Source organism: Thamnophis sirtalis, unplaced genomic scaffold (genome assembly GCF_051295495.1).
Source record: "Thamnophis sirtalis isolate CommonGarterSnake01/CBP01778 unplaced genomic scaffold, rThaSir2_p1.2 scaffold_1, whole genome shotgun sequence".
NCBI classification, from domain to species: Eukaryota; Metazoa; Chordata; class Lepidosauria; order Squamata; family Natricidae; genus Thamnophis; species Thamnophis sirtalis.
In genome coordinates this window covers 151,545,450-151,565,562 of record NW_028261381.1, presented here as the reverse complement: position 1 = coordinate 151,565,562, position 20,113 = coordinate 151,545,450, and the positions used below count along the sequence as shown (strand labels likewise).

The window sequence follows — 20,113 nt, the reverse complement described above, 5'->3', positions numbered from 1 at the left end:
GGTCTTATTTTTGGGGAAACAGGGTAGGCTAGAGCATTATCTTACACAGAAAAATGCTAACAGGTAGTCCTTGACTTACCATAGTTCGCTTGGTGATTCAAGCGGCACTGAAAAAAGTGACATGTTATGATCATTTTTCACACATGGCTGTTGCAGTATCCCCATGATCATTTGATTTACATTCGGATGCTTCACAACTGACTCACATTTATGACAGTTGCAGTGTCCCAGGGTCATGTGATCACCATTTTTGTGACCTTTCAGCAAGCAAAGTCAATGGGGAAACCAGATTCATTTAACAACCATGTGTTCCCAATTTAACAACTGCAGTGATTCACTGTAACAAATGTGACAAGAAAAGTCGTAAAATGGAGCAAAACTCACTTAACAAATTTCTCACTTAGCAACCTAAACTTTGGGCTCAATTGTGATTGTACGTTGAGGACTACCTGTATTTGGATGCTCTTTGAGAAGGCAGACAAAAATGAAAGAACAGACTGAAAAAATTATTTGCTTATTTTTCTTGAGATAAAACCGTAAAGTTCTGCATTTTTCCACAGTTCCCAGACCAACCTAAGTAACCAAAGGGTTAGCAATACTTAGAATATTTTGACTGCCTTTCTATAGCATGCCAATCTGTTTGTTTATCCATGTTTTGTTAACAAATCCCATTTGTGTCTCTGTGCCATATAGGTAATAGCAATAGCAGTAGACTTATATACCGCTTCATAGGGCTTTCAGCCCTCTCTAAGCGGTTTACAGAGAGTCAGCATATTGCCCCCAACAATCTGGGTCCTCATTTTACCCACCTCGGAAGGATGGAAGGCTGAGTCAACCCTGAGCTGGTGAGATTTGAACCGCTGAACTGCTGATCTAGCAGTAGCCTGCAGTGCTGCATTTAACCACTGTGCCACCTTGACTTACTGATATTCATTTGGTGATTGTTTAAAGTTACAAGGACACCCAAAAAAGTGACATGACCATTTTCCACATTTACAATCATTGCAGTATGGTCAATTGTGGTTGTAAATCGAGGACTATCTGAACACTACAGGTAATCTGCAACTTATTACCACAATTGGGACCAGAATGTTTGTTGCTAAGCATGGAGGTCGCTAAGTGAGTCATGTCAGGTTTATCTTTTTGACATGCTTAAAGAACCGTTGCAGTTGTTAAGTGAATGTGATTGTTAAGTGAATCTGGCTTCCCCTAATGACTTTGCTTGGCAGAAATTGCCTGGGAAGGTTGATGATCCCGTGAGCCTGGTATATTGCAACTATCATTAATACATGCTGGCTGCCAAGCATCAAATTTTGATCATATGACTGTGGGAATGCTGCAATGGTTGTAAGTGCGAGGACCTGTCATTAGTAACTTTTTTCAGTGTAGTTGTAACTTCTAATGGTCATTAAATAAATGGTGGTAATTCAAAGCCTACATATATGGCAAAATATGATTAACAAAGTATAATGGCACAATATATTAGCCAAAATCAAGCAAGTCACATTATGGGTTAATGCCATGTGTTATTGTAGGAAGTTAGCACCCCCCTCCATCCTAGAAGAATGAAATATCCTGGGAAATATTGAAAAGGCAGAATATTATATTTTCTTGGATAAGAAATGGAAAAACATGTTTTTAGGCAGGAAACAGACTTACTCTTAATAGCCCCCAACTTTGTCAATGGGTCATTAAAAAGCCTGAGCTAGTCTGCTCAACATAACAAAGGTAGGATTGGCCTTCTACAGAAACTCACCACATGGCATCTGGGAACTCAACCAAGCTTGGGACTCAAAAGACACACAACCTACAAAGTTAGCTACAAAATTAGCTCCACCTCCCCGGCACCTGGGAGTCTGACAACTAGTCAGAATACATTTCTTACATAGGAACTGGAAACAGAGAGGTGGGACCAAACAGTATAAAAAACTCAGGAACTCTCAGCAAGCCCCCTTCTTTTTCTTTTTCTTTTTCTTCTTTAACTAACAACTTGAAGCATGTGATCACCTTTTCCCCCAGGACCTCAAACCATGTGGCCACCATTAAAATCATCTTTCGAAGCAGCCTCCATGTTTCCAGTGTCTTTCCCCCCCACTTTGAACTGAACCTAGAAGGACATTTCTTTCAACAGTACCTAGCTAGCCTTTATTTGCTGTATGGAGAGCTAATTGGACTTCCATAATTAGAATAATAATTTGTATTAAACTTTTCCCCAAGATGTAAGGGAAGTAGTGATGACTGGTGATGTCTGCTGTAATGTACAGATGCCCCATCTAACAACAAAATTTTCTTTAAAACCTAGCTCCTTTTGTAAGAAAGTATACTTAGGAATTCTGAAAAAAAGGATCAGGCTAGGTGTTAAGCAAAATACTGTAGGTATTTTGGGAAGAGAAAAGTATGGTTATTTTTTCTGAAGAATAAAAAAAAGTTTGCTCCTTTTGTCCATTTATCTTGATAATAAAATTAAACAACACAGAAAATAAAACAGGAGGAAATAAAAAGGAAATACCTGCATGTTATTTTTTCCCCTACCGGAACTCTATGTGGGTGTTTTTTGGTTTCTTTTGCTTTTATATATTTAAATAAATTAAATTTGGAAGTTCTCTTTCCCTTAAGTCCCTTTGCCAGCTTTATACATCTCTATTTCATCGTGGCTAATACCGATTGTTGTTCCCAATTCAGGTCTGAGCCTGGTACCGAAGCCAATGATAAACGCCAGACACAAAGTGCAGGTTTTCTGATTGCTTTTTATTGGAGTACTCCAAGGAAAAGGTTTCCTGGTCAAAAGGCCAAGAACCAAGAACAAAGGATTAAGAAAGCTTTATACATTTTCAATAAAGGAGAAGGCCGGACAAGGTGAAATAATAAGAAATATCCTCTAATAAACATTTTAGCAACAATTCTACATTTTGTTCTATTATTCTACTGCTGCCCATTCCTAAGCCTTGGCTAATGAATGCCCCAGGAGTTATCTAATAGACATTTCATTTGCTGCAGACCATCTCCATTGCTAACTTTTGGCTGAAGTCTGCAAGTTGTCTAATTCTTGTTCCTTTTATCAACTTTCTAGCTACCCATAATTGCTACAAGCTTTACACATGCATATTTCCTGTTGATAAGCATTCTTTGTTCTTGCCAGACACACAAACACACACACCAATTACAGTCTTCCTGATTTACTTTCAATTGTGTGCCACTTTAGCAGCCAGCCCCTCACTACTATAGAAACAGGTTTCAAGCCCATTGTTATGGACATCTACTCAGAAAACCCAATGAATCTAGTAAAATTTCCTGAGCTACTGTTGCTTTTGATTTTATTGATATCATTAGTTTTGTTCCCTAAATTTTATTCTGGAAGGAAAAATGAGAAAAAGAACAACCGCCCAACGTGGGGCTCGAACCCACGACCCTGGGATTAAGAGTCCCATGCTCTACCGACTGAGCTAGCCGGGCGCTGTAGTTCCGGCTTCCTATACTGAATATCACTCCATTACTATTTTTTTCAATGAAGCGCGCGCACCTGAAAACCTCCGCAGTGACTCGGCGGTCCTTTCGTGAGCGCGCTCCCGATACTTTGTGCGGTTGGCTCCACCTCTTCGGGTCCGTAAGCCTACTGGAAGAAGTCATTAGTCAAGGCGCTTGGAGGCGGCGTCCAATGGACGTGCGCGTTGTTGAAGAGCGACTGAGACGCGCGAGTGGGTGACCATCTGAAGGGGCGAAAAAAAAAAGAGAGAGAGGAAAAGTCCGGGTAGGAGCTAAGAGGGTGGTTTGTTTTGAGGCTTCCTCCGCCATGAGCTCCATCGGCACCGGGGTAAGTGAGCCGGAGAAAGAAGCGGGGAAGGAAGCTGACCCTGGTCACCCCGGCGAAGTTGGAGGGGGCGGATTTCGAAAGTGGGAGAAGAGGGGCGCTGGGGGGGGGGGAGGACGAGAAGACGAAATGCTCTGCACATACGGGGTCTGCGAGGGAGCCACGCGCTTTCCATGACGTCATCAGCCGTTGTCTGGAGAATTGGGGTGCTTATGGCGGTGCTGAGTCACAGAAGAAAATCGAAAGCGGAAGGCGAATCTGACGGAGAGGGGGAAGGGAGGCACGGGCCTCCCTGGAATAGAGTGGGCCTCGGCCTGGGAACTTTCCAGAGGGTTTTCTAAAACGCTTCCAAGCCTTGGCATCCCTTGTCTTTCCATTGACAAGGCCATCAAAGTACGGCTTGCCTATTGACGTCCCTCTTCGGTTTCAAAGCTTTCCTGCCAATTTGCTCCCTAATGGGCGGTGTGGGCTGAGAATCTTGAAAGTGAAAGCCCCAATCATCTAGTTACTAGGTGGGGGGAATGTATCCAGTTCACGAGCGACTGTCCTTCTTTTATTAATTCGCTTGTCATCTTTCAGAGTGAAAAATTGGACATTGTTTTTACCTAAGAACTTTAGTCTCATTTGCTATTAGTAACCAGCCAAGTGGCAGCTTTTGAAGACAGGGTGGGTTGTTGTATTTCCTAGGATAGGTAGGAGTTCCTAAATGAGGGGGGGGGGGTTGCCAGGTGCCAAATTAGATGAGAGTAAGCCTGTTTGCTATTGGTTGAACACATTTTGATAGCATCATCTATGAGTATGATAACTTCTTTTACCAGAAAGCACATTAACTGTGTGTGTGTGATGCATCATTTTTCTGAACTTGCAAGACACACTAGACCGTAAGTAATTTATTCAGAATAGACAACAATTTCTGGAGGCAAGCTGTTCCACTGATTAATTGTTCTAACTGTCAGGAAATTTCTCCTCAGTTCTAGGTTGCTTCTCTCCTTAATTAGTTTCCATCCATTGCTTCTTGTCCTGCCTTCAGGTGCTTTGGGAGAATAGCTTGACTTCCTCTTCTTTGTGGCAGCCCCTGACATATTAGAACACTGCTATCATGTCTATACTAGACCGTCTTTTCATTAAATTAGACATACTTAATTCCAGCAACTATTCTTTATATATTTATATTTAATTCAGCTTGATTCATGAGGATGGACAGGCAGGCAATAACTATAGGTTTTTTCCCACTAGTGCTGCATACTAGGAAATGTTTAAGAAATGCTGCCTGTTTTTCAGGAAGTTGTAAACAGTCATAAAAAAATAAGCCATTATAATACCCTTCTTCATATAGTTGTCCAGTCATTTTTAAAATTCTCAGATACCATTATCAACAAATTCTTCAGTTTACTTATGCTCGTAAACATGCTAGGCTAAAATATTGGTGTCATTAGGCAATTTGTTATGTGTGAATATAGTACGGTGTGTGCCAAATGTTAATCCATAGTTTATTTAACAAATTAACCAATTGCAATCATATATGTGATCTGCTCATAATGTGTTTGTTTTGGTTAAGCTTGTTAACTAATTGAAGGGAATTCAAGTTGGCAATTTGTGTTATGCTATTTGGCAAATTTGAGGTATTTGCCAAATACCTCAAAACATGGCATATGACAGATGAAAATAGTGCAAATCCTCACAGGCAAGGAGTTACAAAGAAGAGTTGGAATGATACTCTTTTGCCTAGTCCATGACCTCCTTTCCTCCTGCAGAATGGGAACTCCAAGTAGACAAATCTTATATTCTTACTGGCCAGGTAGATTCCATCTTGGGGAAAAACAGTGATTCATGATAAAAGGTTTGTAAATCGTCACCAGCACTTTGAATTAGGCCTGGAAGCCTAAAGGTAACCAGAGCAATAACTTTCCAATGCTGTCATGTTGTTATGATGGAATTGTCCTGTGAGTAAACTTGCTACCACATATTGAACCAGCTGAAACTTCTAGGTTGTCTCCAAATGCTGTCAGATGTAGAATACATTACACTAATCAGTGAGATAAAGGTAGTTCTTGACTTACAACTCATCAAAGTTATGACAGACCTGCTTGGAACTACTTATGACCTGGATTCAAAGTTCCAATGGTCACATAATAAAACTTTGGGAACACAGTAACCGGGCTCCATTTACAACCATTTGTCCCATTTTGTGATCACATTGCCATGTTTGGTTTTGCCAAAATCCTGCATTTACTTCCATGTTTTTAGCAAAAGTGCACCCATAGCAAACCATTGGTATACCTTAACAACTGTCATTCACTTAACAGCCCTGGCGGCTGCCTTATGGTTGTTGCAAAACAGATTGTAAAATCAAGTCGATCATCTGACTAAACATTTATGACCCTCGTGACATGACTGTGATGGATAAGTTCCATTATGGTCATAAGTCAAGAGTTAACTAGTGATCGGAGTATTAGTTACTATTATCAATTCTTCTTGATCCAGGTAGCTCATAATAGACAAAACAGCCAAAGCTGGACAGGTCTTTCACCTGCTACTTAAGTAATAGGCACAAGTCTAGGAGGATCTTCAGATTGTGAACCAACCTTTTCAGGTAGAGTTCCACTTCATTCAGAATAACTAGTAGGGCAAAAGTCACTGATTTTTTTATTGACAAAAACCAACTTTATCTTAGAGGAATTCAGTCTAAGAATACTTTGTCCCTTTCAGCCCATTGTGCTGATGGAGCCAAATAATTCATTTCATTCTATAAATCATGATGCATTTAATAATGTAAAATGTGTAAAAAGCATGATTTTCCTCAACCTGTATTCTCTATATACCCACTCATCAAAATTTTCAATAGTCATACTGGCTGGAGAGTTTGGGCATCATGAAGGATGTTGGTTGAAAGCTTAATGTGATGGGTCAGTCACTGTCTCCATTAAATACATTTGTCGAGGCACACATGTGACTTGAACTACTTTTTGTGGCCTTCTATGCAATAACCATTAAGTGAATGCCATGCTCGGTAAATGAACCTATTAGAGTGTAATTGCTTTTGCTGGAAATCCACAAAAAATGCAAATTGCAGTTGTCACCACAAACCTTGCAATGGGTCAGAAATCTGATCCTGACATTCATTTATGTGACCAGAGACTTGATACGAATATTTACAATGGCTGGGGGTGCTTTATGGACTGGGAACTGGGGCAGATTTGGACTTGTCTGCCTCAAAATACAATATAATATGATTTTGTGAAAATTAATATGAATCTAATAGTACTCTCAACACCTGCTATTAATCTGGATTTCCATAATCTGTGACATGATTCTAAGCATAAAAAATTGCAGTTGAAAAAGTTAAAGCAGATTGCTGTGCTTAGTTTACCAGCAGGGGTTGCTGTTCATTTATGTCAGCCAGTCATATGTAAATCACTACAAGCAAACTTAGTTTCAGCAAAGCTAATATTTTCATATTTCCTGATTGGAAGAATGTAAAATATATGGGCACATTTGTTTTTGCTTAGCGTGTTGTTTGAACCAAGGTATGATTATTTGTAAACCAGGGTTTATGGCATATAAATTGTAATTCAAAAATAAGAATACCAGAATTTAGCATGATGGGAAGATCCAGCTATGGACTGATATTTAAAATAATCTGTTTTTATATAGAAGAGTGGATAAAAATACTATTTATTAATCAACAACAGTTACGATTAAGTAAGCAAGATGGTGTAAATCTGCCCAGGAATCAGGCAAGTTATTGTTACTACATAGTAAAATGTGAAAGATGATTATATATAAATGGCAATATTATACAGGTAGTCGTCAATTTATGACCATAATGGAGACTGCCCATCACAGTCACAAATTATGATGGTTGTTAAGCGAGATAACTACATTATGGTTTTGTGTAACAACCCCATCCCTGCTCCCCGATATGATTGTTAAGCAGAGCACAGAGTTGCTCCCTGCCTCAGGTCTCCCAAGGCCTCTGCCCACCCGAGGCATCCCACTCTCCACTTGCTGCCCTTAGGTTCCCTGCATGCCTTCGTCCTGGGTCCCCCCACCACTGGGTCCCACACCCTCCTCCCCACTCCCAGTTATTGATTGTGCATGTACTTTTAGAAGATCTTCTGGAGCTTGTATGAGGGAAGAAGAGTAGTTTGCTTTGTCTCTAGGCCATATGGTCCCAACCTGGAAAGTTTGTACCATTTTTGGAACAGGCACAATTCATTGCAGCTACTCCAAAAATGATACTCACTTCCAGGTTGGAGCCATGTGGCTCAGAGACAAAGCAGTCTACTCTATAACACAATCTCTTTTGCTAATATGAGGTATGTTGGTAATTGGAACAATCCTTAAAGTGGCCCTTTTTTGTCAATAGAATTCTGTGGCTACATGTTTGTTTTCCAAACTTTTTGACAAAAGGCTGTAATAGTTGTAGGTGGTACAGATCTCAGCAATTCTGCCAGGATGGTATCAACACCTGGGCCTTATTGGCAGTTGACTCATAGTCTACACAACTTCTTCCTGAAGGACGGCTAGTTCTGTTTCTTCCCTTTCTTCATCCTTGAGAGGCTGAGCCTCTTTGCTGCTGGCATGGAGTTGTTTATATATACTTGCCACCTTGTTGGTCACCATTCTTTCCCTTTTTTGCTTTATCAAAAGCAAAAAGCAGTAAAATCCTTTTTGACTTTGACAAGTACATTCCTGATGAGCCCATCATGCAATCCTCTTCTAGCTGTTTGCAAAGTTCCCAGTAGAATTTGTTGCCTTTCCTTAATGCTCTTCGGAAATCTGCATCCAATCTACTTGCTTCTTCCTGTTTGCAGCTTTTTTTCATTTGGCTATTCCGATAGTTTCATCTGAGACCCACGTGTTGCTAATCAGAATAAATGTTTTAGGACTATACCCTAAGGCTGAAGTCTACATTCTTCCTTCTGGAGAGTAAATACTATTGAGTCTAAATGAGTGATTTTTTTAGAAAACATGATTAGAGTTGTATTTTTATTCTCATATGGGGCTAATAAAGAATACTGTCTTCTGTGTTTACATTTGTTTAATAAGTACAGAATTCCTTTGCATTTTGGAACCTCTTGTTTTAATAGTGGGAAACCATTAAATATTGTATTGTATATTTATTTATTTATTTATTTATTTATTTATTTATTTATTTATTTATTTACTTATTCCACCCATTTCCCCTATAATTCTGATTCTGGAGGATATTCAGGTATTGATGCAATGAAAGACCAATGAATACAACTCTATTATTTTTACTTTTTAGAAAGAAATCTAATTTGTTTTCTTACAGTATGATCTGTCAGCCTCCACATTTTCTCCAGATGGCAGAGTATTTCAAGTAGAGTATGCTATGAAAGCTGTCGAAAACAGCAGGTAAGATTTGAATTTTTATACTCTACAATAATGTAGTCAGTTACTTTTGTAGGTTCCACTAGTCCAAATAACTTAAATACTGTTTGTAATATTTTTATTTGAACCTTAGAAACAAAATATAAAAAATGAATTTACGTTGCAGCTAATTCACTGTACGGAGACTTCAGTTAATCTATCTAATTATTTCAAGAAAGCATATATCAACCATAAAGCCTAATAGAGAAGGCCTATTGAGTTGGCTTGCTTGAGATGACTGATGGACCCTGTTGGAGTCCTGGAGGAGCTTGGGATTTTCTCCAGGGATCTGTCATGCACTTCACTAGGCTTTCACTGCAGTCTGGAATAGGCATGTGACAAAGACTACCTGATTGCAGTCAGTTTTTCATTCAGTTTGCATGGCTACCCATCTCAACAAGCAACACTGAGAAGTGAGCAATATTAAAATAAAAATAAAATGGTACTGTGATAGAACATCAAGAGTTGTTGTAGGTAGGCTGTTGGTTTTACTATTGCGTTTTTTTCAAACTGAAATGGAAGGCACAGGGGCGCTCCTGAGTTTCACCTATATTTTTTAAAAATACTGCATGCTTATACATTTTTTCATATATCTGCTTTTTATATAGCACATCTTTATAGGGTTAATCCCATAGTGTACTTATTTAAAATTTGATTAGTCCAGGAGAATTGCCGAGAACCATTGCTTATTACCTAACCTGTAGCTGTGCATATTTTAAAACTAAAATGTTTTATTCAATAATTTACTTTTTAATCAAGACTGTTTTGCTTAAATAGTTATTAAATCAACTCACTATTTTAGATTTAGATTTTAAAATTAAATTCCTTTAAGGTGTTTTCTTTTTATTAGGTTACTCAAGTATCCCCATACTTCAGAGAATTAAAGAGTTTGAAGAGGCAATTTTGGCCATGCAGCCTAGCCTCTAATCTGTATAGCAATACAAATCATATCAAACTAAATGCAATGAAATAAATTATATTTGACCAATTATTATTTTTTATTTTCTCTTCAGTACAGCAATTGGGATACGATGTAAAGATGGTGTTGTCTTTGGAGTAGAAAAATTAGTTCTATCCAAACTGTATGAGGAAGGATCCAATAAACGTTTGTTTAATGTTGACCGACATGTAGGAATGGTGAGTTGGTATTTACTTATTATTTAGCATATGGCTAAGTGCCAGCACCTAATTGATCTTTGCTCATGTTAAAAAACTGGTCAGAGTGATTAGGAACTTCATTAGAGACTTAACCTATAGGTCTTGGTTTCCTGGTAGATTTGGACATTTAAAAAAAAACTTCTGTAAACTACTTCTGTACTAATGCCAAGAAAACAACATAGATATGTCCATGTAAGCACAAAAATATCAAGCTTGATTCATGAGAGACTTAACTCAAGTTTTAATAGAAACAATCCTATAATTAAACTGTGTCTTGGATAAACAACATGTAACTTTCAACTTGTAACCAGGAAGCAGTTGGGACTTCATCTTGTAGAGGCAGAAGTTCTGGTTTATCCAGTTCTCAAAACGTGCCTGGCAATCACATTCCTGATATAAAGGATACTGTCAGAATGAGGTGTAGAGATTGGCATGTTGAGTTTCAAATTCCTGCCTGCTTAGGTTGTGAAATGTGCTTCTATATTTCAGGCAGTAGCAGGACTCCTCGCTGATGCCCGATCTTTGGCTGACATAGCAAGAGAAGAAGCTTCTAACTTTAGATCCAACTACGGTTATAATATTCCATTAAAAGTAGGTTATGGTTTTATTAGAGCTACTTTTTATCACAGCTAAGAAACACCTAAACCATATTAAATTGTTGAACTTTTTTAAGAAACTTTTTGTTTCCCATACTTTATTATTTATTGAATCAGGATAGCATGACTATAGTAGCTCTAATCTACAGCCAGATTTATAATCCATAGCTTGAAGTTACCTTGCTTTGAAATTAATTACAGCTAATTAAATTACAGTTTGTTGTTCTAGATAGCATGAAAAGTTGAACAAGGGAAAGTAAAACATTCTGAACCTACCCATCTACATGACACAGAGAGGGTAGGGCTGAGTGGGTGACCTTGGGACTCATCATTTTTCTTTCTGAAATATAGCTTGAACTTACTTCAGTTTATTTTAAATGGAAATATTACTTTCGGTTCTCTAAAATTATTTTCCTTTCTCCCTATAGCATCTTGCAGATAGAGTGGCTATGTATGTACATGCCTATACTCTATATAGTGCTGTAAGACCTTTTGGCTGCAGGTATCCATTTTTCTTATATTCAGTATTCATGGTATTGAAATTCTGTAGATCTTATACTTGATTATTACAGACTTGAGAGAATTTTCAAAGCTGTGAACACACTGCAAATAACATTGTTTTGGTTTGTTTTTGCACTGCTGGCAATTGCTTGAATTAGGTTCTGCAGTTTTCTTGGCGAGTTTTTTGCCATTTACCTCCTTCCTAGGACTGAGAGATAGTGACTGATCCAAGATCATCCAACTGCCTTTGTGGCTAAATTGAGTCTACAACTCCTGATTTCTAGCTTGATGCCTTAACTATTAATTACTGAATCTATAGGCTCACCATATATTTTCTAAATAACGATAGCAGTAACAAATATAATTATAGATTCTTGGGCAAACAGATTAAGTAGAAAGAAAAGCTACAAACCATCCAAAATAGCAACGAGGACACGGGGCAATAAACTGATACCTTTAGAGAATTTATTATATAAAAAGTACATTCCCAGTTCACCCAGATAGATTTTTATTGAGAGAAATTATGGATTCCTATTTCAGTGAATTTTTTCTGTCTGCAAAAAGATACTCAAAATGGTAATTGTTAAAAAAATATCAAACCTTCAGGAATGTTACTCAGTGATAAGGTTAACACATATTTTGTGACACAAAATTTACTCAATTAAGGTTTATTCAATAAACCACAATTTACTTGATTTTCAAATTCTAGATGATGGCAAGAATTTATTTCATAGGCGGACCTTGTTGAAGAAGTGCAGAATCATTTCCAAATGCTCTGTTCTGTCTAGATAATTATGGTTTGCCTTTTCCAGGGATGTTTCTTGGTTCTCAACATCTTCATTTTAGCCATTGTCTATCCTTCAGGATGAAGGCCTCTTCCACGTGCTTTCAATCAATATGTTCTCAACATACTCCTTATTTATTGACAGAACTTACATGTCTGCCTATCTCATACAACTATCCCAGGTGGCTCACAGCAATCAATTAAAAACAGATGGATACAAACTACCTTTCTCCCTAGCCAAGATGTTAATTAGTTCATATTCATGTTCTGTTAAAAAGAGGGCATATTTAAAGCAGGAAAACCTATGAATGAATGTAGATTATTGTTTTAAGAAGTAATGTACCAAATTATACATATGGTCCTTGTCTTATCCTCCACTATCTAGTTTAGTAGCGTGACTAAATTATCTTTTTAATTTGGAAGGATAATTTAAGTGATTGGTTTATTGTTATGAATACCTTACTCTTAGATATAGTCTAAGGAAACTACAGTTTTTATTCTATGCCAAGAGATCCTGTTCTGCTTAATCCCAGGCTATAGTTTATACCAGTGAAACAACTATGAATGATGCGGACTTTGCTTTTCTATAATTTATTGAAGATTGTGCTATATTTCTCCCTAATAGTTTCTAATAAGAAACCTCGATTTTCCAGCTTCATGTTAGGTTCCTATGATGATGATGAGGGTGCTCAGCTTTACATGATAGACCCATCAGGCGTTTCATATGTAAGTATTTTGAATTACATCTGTTTAAATGAAAACCAAGAATATCCATGAGCTTAGTGAAAATAGAAGTAATTAAAACATAGCAGAAAAGCATATTAATGGAGGTGAGTGTGAATCAGAGGTGGGTTGCTTCTGGTTCGGCCCGGATTGGGCAAACCGATAGTAGCTGTGGTTGGAGGCTCCGCCCACCCACCCAGTTCTGCGCAGAAGCATTGCCCATGCATTCGAGGGAGCCCAAACCGGTAGTAAAAAAATTGGCAAACCATCATTGGTGTGAATATATAAATGTATTTAACAGTGAACAAAATTTTGAGAAGTATGTAATAACTATCTTAAAATCATAAGCTGGTAATTGAAATGCCGATAGCTTTTATTCCAACTGTGTTCATAGTAAAATTAAGGTTTGCTCACATAGGCGCTCTACTCTATAGCAAAAGTGCAAAGTTATCTATTCAGATGAAGATTAAAACCCATTGGGCAGTAGTAACCTTAATTCTGAATATAAACTAAATTGATTAATCCACAATTCTTATTTACTGCTTTTACTTTATAATAAGATGGCAGAAATGATATTTGTTTTTTGCTCAGTGTGCTAGAAGTTAATTTACAACTGGAAAAGGCAGCAAAAAATCTGCTGATTCAATTCTCCCTCTATCTCTTGCCACAAATGTTTGTGTTCAATATTAGTGGTGCTATTACTGTTGCATCACTATCATCCTCTGAATTGTTATATTGTTAAAGCAGCTTCTAAATAAACAGATGTTTATTAGATGACACCAATTTGGAGATGGTATAAAATACGGTCTGTTTTGAGAAATCAGATAATTATGTATGTGCGTTTATGAAATATATAATTGTGTCTGCCATTTTTAAACAATGATCTGTAAATATGTTTTGTTTCAGTGATTGCTGTATTTTTCAGTGTATAAGACACACTCCCCCCCCCCCCAAAATGTGGGTGGAAATGTCTCTGTCGTATATAAGAAATATTGCCGAAACCTCGCCCGCCCTTCTGTCACCACCCTTCGGCCTTTGCCTCCCAGCAATTTGCCTCCTTGCAGCAAACAGCCTGATCAGCTTCAGCACAGCCCGATTTAGCAAGAGCAGCTGATTGGTAGCAGAGGTTGTATTCAGCCAGTTCTGACTGGTTCTGGAGAACCAGTAGCGGAAATTTTGAGAGTGGGAAGGGAATGGGGATTTTGTAGTATCCTTCCCCTGCCACGCCCACAAAGCCACGCCTACAGAACCAGTAGTAAAAAAATTTGAATCCCACCACTGATTGGTGTTGGATCTGCCTCCTAGAATACCATCTATCAGCTGTGGGGGTCACCACTGCCCATTGCCGCTGCCATCTATCACCACCTCTGCGCAAACCATTTTTGGCCTCCACAAGCTCCATTTTTGGCCCATTCCAGGTGGTGGGTACATCGCCGCCTAGCCCTGCTGCCTGAAACAGCTGATAGGTGGTATTCCGGGAGGTAGATCTAACCACCAATCAGCTGCTTGTGCTAAATCAGGCTGTGGTGAAGCTGATCAGGCTGTTTGCTGCAAGGAGGCAAATTGCTGGGAAGCAGAGGCAGATTTTTTTTCTTGTTTTCCTTTCCAAAATCTAGCTGTGCCTTATAGTCCAGAGCATCTTATAATAAAAAATAGGGTATTTTTCTTGAATGTCATCCTTTTTATTTTTTGTTTTTTGCAGGGTTACTGGGGATGTGCCATTGGTAAAGCAAGGCAGGCTGCAAAGACAGAGATTGAAAAACTTCAGGTAAGACTATATTGTGGCATATTACATACTAAAAGCAGTTCTTGTTCTTCTGTACAAATGTGATATTAACTGGAAATATATACGGAAGTGCTTCTGGTTTTCCAGAGTTCTTCAGTCCTTTTGACATGGTAAAAGCAATTAAATCATTAACTTGCAATGACACAGCCACTCTATCCATACTAACTAGACTTCATCTAAGTATTGCTATCATTGTAATATGTATACATAAATCATTGAATGAATTTACCTTTGCACCCTTTGTCTTATTTCAATCGTACGGGAGAAAAATCTCACTAAAAAGTTGTCCTTAATCATTGCACAATTAAACTAAACAAGTAAATATAAAGGTGTGCGATGTGATAACTTTGGTAATAGTCACAATATGAAACGTTAGTGCCTTGCAAACTTTTTCCCATGTCACTCAAAACTTTATAAGACATGGCTTTCCTTTCTATAGCTTGAATTCATTTCCGACCACTTTTCATTTACAGATAGAGTGAAAGCTTGTTTCTAAATTGAAGTTGCTATTCCTTATTTATACTTATTCAAAGAAACTAAGATTACATTGTAGTGTTGTTAGAAGCACATGTATAGAGCCTGAATTATTTTCTGTTCAGCCAGTCTACTTTAGATTAAAATAAATGAAAATAAAACTAAGATTCATGTCACTTCCCATTTAATACACATGAAACAGAAAACTGACGGCAGAAAAAGACCTAGTGTTCCATCAAGTCTGCTCTTTAAAGTTTTTGTTTTCTTTTTATTATTTTTTGTTTTTTATGCCAAGCATGTATAAATTCAGTTACAGATGATTAAGGTACTACCTCCAATGGAACTTGGTGTCAAGCTTCTACTACTTTCTGTGAAATAATACTTTCTAACATTATTTCTCTCCTGTTGGTTAGAGGTTATGCTGAGGTGTTTTGGGCTTAAAGCAGCAATTGGGAGTGTTGGGATTATTGTTGCTAAACAGTGTGGTCATACTTATGACTGTATCACTTAACAATGGCAATCCTGGTCCTATTTGCAGGTATAACCAAAGGATTACCTGTAATAGGCTAGATGAGCTATATCCTCCCAATATTTGCTTCCAGATTTTTTTCTGGAGCTTCCCAGTTTGGTTCTCCAATCCCATCCAGACATGGTAGAATTATATTTTACATGTATATGTATCAAAACTTACATTTTTAAAATATGTCCTATCTCAGGAAGTTGATACTACCCCAGAAATGGTTGAACAACAATAAATAAATAAATCACAGCTTTAGTAACACATCGTTTATTTGATTCCATTTTAATGGAATTAGTACAAGATGGAATATAACTTTCATGAGCACTATTTAATAGAATAGAATAGAATTCTTTATTGGCTAAGTGTGATTGAACATACAAGGAATTTGTCTCCAGCGCATAAGCTCTCAGTGTACATAAAAGAAAAAAAAATACATTCATCAAGAATCATAAAGTACAACACTTAGTGATAGTCATAGATTATTAATAAGCAATCCATACTAGGAAAAAATAAATATAAATATAAAACAATATAAAACATAAAGATACAAATAACATGGTTATAGTCATAAGTGGGAGGAACTAGGTAATAGGAAGAATGAGAATAATAATAGTAATAGTAATAGTCTTCGTAAATAATTTGACAATGTTGTGGGAATTAGTTTAGCAGAGTGATGGTATTCGGGGAAAAACTGTCCTTGTGTCTAGTTCTTCTGGTGTGTAGTACCCTATATAGCAGTGATAGCAAACCTATAGCACACATGCCACAGATGGCACACAGAGCCAAATTTCAGGGCACGCGAGGCATTGCCCTGTCAGCTGGGCAGCGCGCATGCGTGCGCTGGCCAGCTAACTTCGGCCTTCTTTTGAGGCTGTTTTTCGCCCTCTGGAGGCTGAAGCCTCTGGAGTGCAAAAAACTGGCCCTACGGCAAACCAGAAGTTCAAGAACATACTTCCGGTTTGTCCATAGGTTCGTTTTTCACCCTCCGGAGCCTTTAGGGAATGCCCCTAAAGGCTCTGGAGGGCGAAAAACGGACCTACAGACAAACCAGAAGTCACAATTCCCGAACTTCCGGGTTCTCCGTAGATCTGTTTTGAGCCTTCAGGAGGCTTCCCTAAAGGCTCCGGAGTGCAAAAACCAGCCCTATGAGCAAAGAGGAAGTGACTTTCGGTTTTTCCGTAGGTCAATTTTTCACCTTCCGGAGCTTCAGGTAAGCTCGGGGGGGGGGGTGTTTTCGCCCTCCCCAGGCTCCTAGAAAGCCTTTGGAGCCTGGGGAGGGCAAAGAAACCGTGCCAAAAGTAGGGTTGTGTGTGCTGGTCGCACATGCGTGCGCAGGGGGGGGGTCATTGCATAGCATGGTTGTGGCATGTCCGTGCAGGACACCTCGGCACTCCCCCCACTTTTGACACGGGAGCCAAAAAAGGTTTGCCATCACTGCTATATAGATTGGTTTTGAGGGTAGAAGTTAAAACAATGTAATTCTTATACTAAAAAACTATGCATTAATTATATACACATATACTCACACACATATCCATACATTTTGAGGCTCTTTATAATTGATGGTCTTGAAATCTACTGTTTTTCAGTAGTGCTTAACAATTAGTAAAATGCTAATAATACATCCACAGATGAAAGAAATGACATGCCGTGATGCTGTTAAAGAAGTTGCAAAAATGTAAGTTTTTTTTTAAAAGTGACTTTCATGCCAGCTTGTAGGCTTAAAAATAATTACAAGTAGTCCTTGACTTATGTAATGGAGTCTGACCTCATGGTTTTAAGTCATGATGTTCGTTAAAAGAGTCAATCGTGTGAGACTTGATTTTACAACTTTTTTGAGGCAGTTAAGTGAATGCCATTGTCATTAAGCAAACCAATGATTCACTAAGAGTGTGCTTTTTCTGAAAACTAAATGCTGGGTTTTGGCAGAACTGTTGTAAAATGCAATTACATTACATAGGACACTGCAAATGTCTGTAAATGTGGCCTGTAGTCAAGCAACCAAAGTTTAGTCATATGACTGTGAGGGTGGGAAGACTTTCACAACTTGGAATCCAGTCATAACTAGCCCCCAATAGGTCCGTTGTACTTTTGAACAGTTGTAATTACCTGTACTTTTATCTTGATCTGATTCCCAAAGGAAGTGCTTGCATGAGAATATTTTGTTTTTCTGACAATGTGGCAGGAGATCCTACTGTTTAAATAAAGTAGACACACTGTTTAAATGATATCAGAGGCTCTTAGACATCAAATTGGAATGGGCCGAAATATCCCTGTACACAGCTTTTTATTCTTGGTTTATATGAAAAATATATGAATTTTTATATTATTTAAAATCAGAGAATATGCTGCACATAAATATGGGTAAAACAATATATATCATTCTACCTGAAGTAACAATTATATTCTCATTTTTCCCCCCTTCTAGAATCTACATAGTCCACGATGAAGTAAAAGATAAAGCCTTTGAACTTGAACTAAGTTGGGTTGGAGAAAGTAATTATCACATTTTTAAAAAAAATATTTTCTTAAATAATGGGAAGTAAAGTCTTGCTCTAAACTTAGATATTTAATATTAATCTTTATGATGATCATTGTTTGAGGTATACAACTCACACAATGTTCAAAGAAATTATTGCTGAATTGAATTTTATTCTCCAATTATACACTATGTTCTTCTTTTTAAATTCACAGTAACAAAAGGAAAACATGAAATTGTGCCCAAAGATGTTAAAGAAGAAGCAGAGAAATATGCTAAGGTAACTTTGGAACAAATGAAAATGGTTTTTAAATTCATACAATTCCAGATATTTTCCCATATTGTCAAGATATTTTCAAACAGTTCAGGAATCAAAATTAATTATGCAGTTAATGAAAAGATTTAAATAAATACTGCTCAGATCCCAAGACTCAGTAATTTATAACAATCGTAAAACAGAATCTCCACCTTAAATAAATATTAAATAACACCAGAATAGAATGTGTCTATGTTCAAACAATGTCAGCTTAGCAACTTTATGAAACACGATAAAGATAATGCTAGGGATATTTCCTGGAAAAGATATACCCCCCCAAAATAGTCCTATCACTGGGAAGACATTTTTTTTATTAAATCTTATTTCAATCTTATGGGAGAAAAAAGTATATTTCTGATGTAATGTTGGCTATTATTAGACAATGTATTAAAAAAAAACCAGAAAAAATATAAAATGAAAGGCTGCTCTTGAATTTGTATCTATCTAGTTTAAATCCAATAAATCCACATCAAATAAGTAATTTGCATTTTACTATCTGAAAATTTGTTGATTTTTATGTTGCTTATTAGTTTTTTTAAAAAAAATAAGGTAAATAATTAAGCTATGATTTTATTTTCTTAACAGGAATCTTTGAAAGAAGAGGATGAATCAGATGATGAAAACATGTAACATTTTTACTTAAATTCATTTTGTAATCTGTGCTACAGGCCTGCTTATGTATTTGCCATTATGTATGTACTAGACAATATTTTAATGATCAACTTGCACTAAACCATTTTCCAATTACTGTTTAGAGTTCTTTTTGAGTGACTGGTCCAAGAATTCATTAAAGGAAAAGTAGAAGAGAATGAGATATGATAGATTTGAATAGTCCTTTACAGACAAGTTTTTATTCCTACACGTTTTAAAGCATTACAAATTGTGTTTACACGATACCAAATTTAACCCAGTGAGTACAACATATTTGACATATTTAATTAGAATCCATGGAAACATGCAGCTTGATATGCATTTAATTTGCTTACAGATTGTACTTGCATAACATTCGGCAAGTGTTAAATAGTTGGCAAAATTGAAAGCAACAGATGAAAAGTTACATCTTAACACACACACCTGCCCAACTTGCTTAACCCATCATTGTCTGGGAAAGCTCTCCAACTTTCTGGAGGAAAACGTCCTTTCAATCCTCAATACTGATACATGGGAAGTAGCATTTCAATTCACATATAATGTATTCAGGTATGCCCTGACTGCTTTTCCTGTTGTGATGAATAATACAGTCAGAAGTATTAGACAGACTGTGTGATGCTTTAAAAAAATCCTGAGGTACTTATACTAATTACTGAATGAATATGACTATTTGAAATATTTTAAATAGATAGTTTGCCTTCTTTAAAGTTTGTCAGTTTGTAGCTACAGAATAGAAATAGCTTCCCCAGTAGGATCATGCTTTCAGAAGGCATGCTTTCAATTATCACTTTTTAGTTGACATCTATTCTGGCATATTAGAATATGACAAGAGATGGAAAAACAGTATTTACAAATTTAGATAATGGATATTGCTATTTTCTTTCATTAAACTTTCAGTTAAAACCCTGAGAAAAAAGTTC

At 37.2% G+C, this 20,113-nt stretch overlaps 1 protein-coding gene and 1 non-coding gene across 2 annotated transcripts; one reads left to right on the top strand and one right to left on the bottom strand.

Moving 5' to 3' along the window:
• Window positions 1-3,380: 3,380 nt before the first annotated feature.
• On the bottom strand, window positions 3,381-3,453 carry TRNAK-CUU (transfer RNA lysine (anticodon CUU)). Its single transcript has one exon. It is a non-coding gene; the product is annotated as a tRNA-Lys (tRNA).
• Window positions 3,454-3,538: 85 nt separating this feature from the next.
• On the top strand, window positions 3,539-19,290 carry PSMA3 (proteasome 20S subunit alpha 3). The gene is made up of 11 exons (XM_014056700.2): window positions 3,539-3,811; window positions 9,108-9,190; window positions 10,219-10,342; window positions 10,853-10,954; window positions 11,388-11,461; window positions 12,898-12,970; window positions 14,670-14,735; window positions 17,379-17,425; window positions 18,176-18,243; window positions 18,442-18,506; window positions 19,128-19,290. The coding sequence occupies exons 1-11, from the start codon at window positions 3,791-3,793 to the stop codon at window positions 19,170-19,172; spliced, it is 768 nt and encodes a 255-aa protein (XP_013912175.1). The 5' UTR covers window positions 3,539-3,790; the 3' UTR covers window positions 19,173-19,290.
• The last annotated feature ends 823 nt before the right edge of the window (window positions 19,291-20,113 follow it).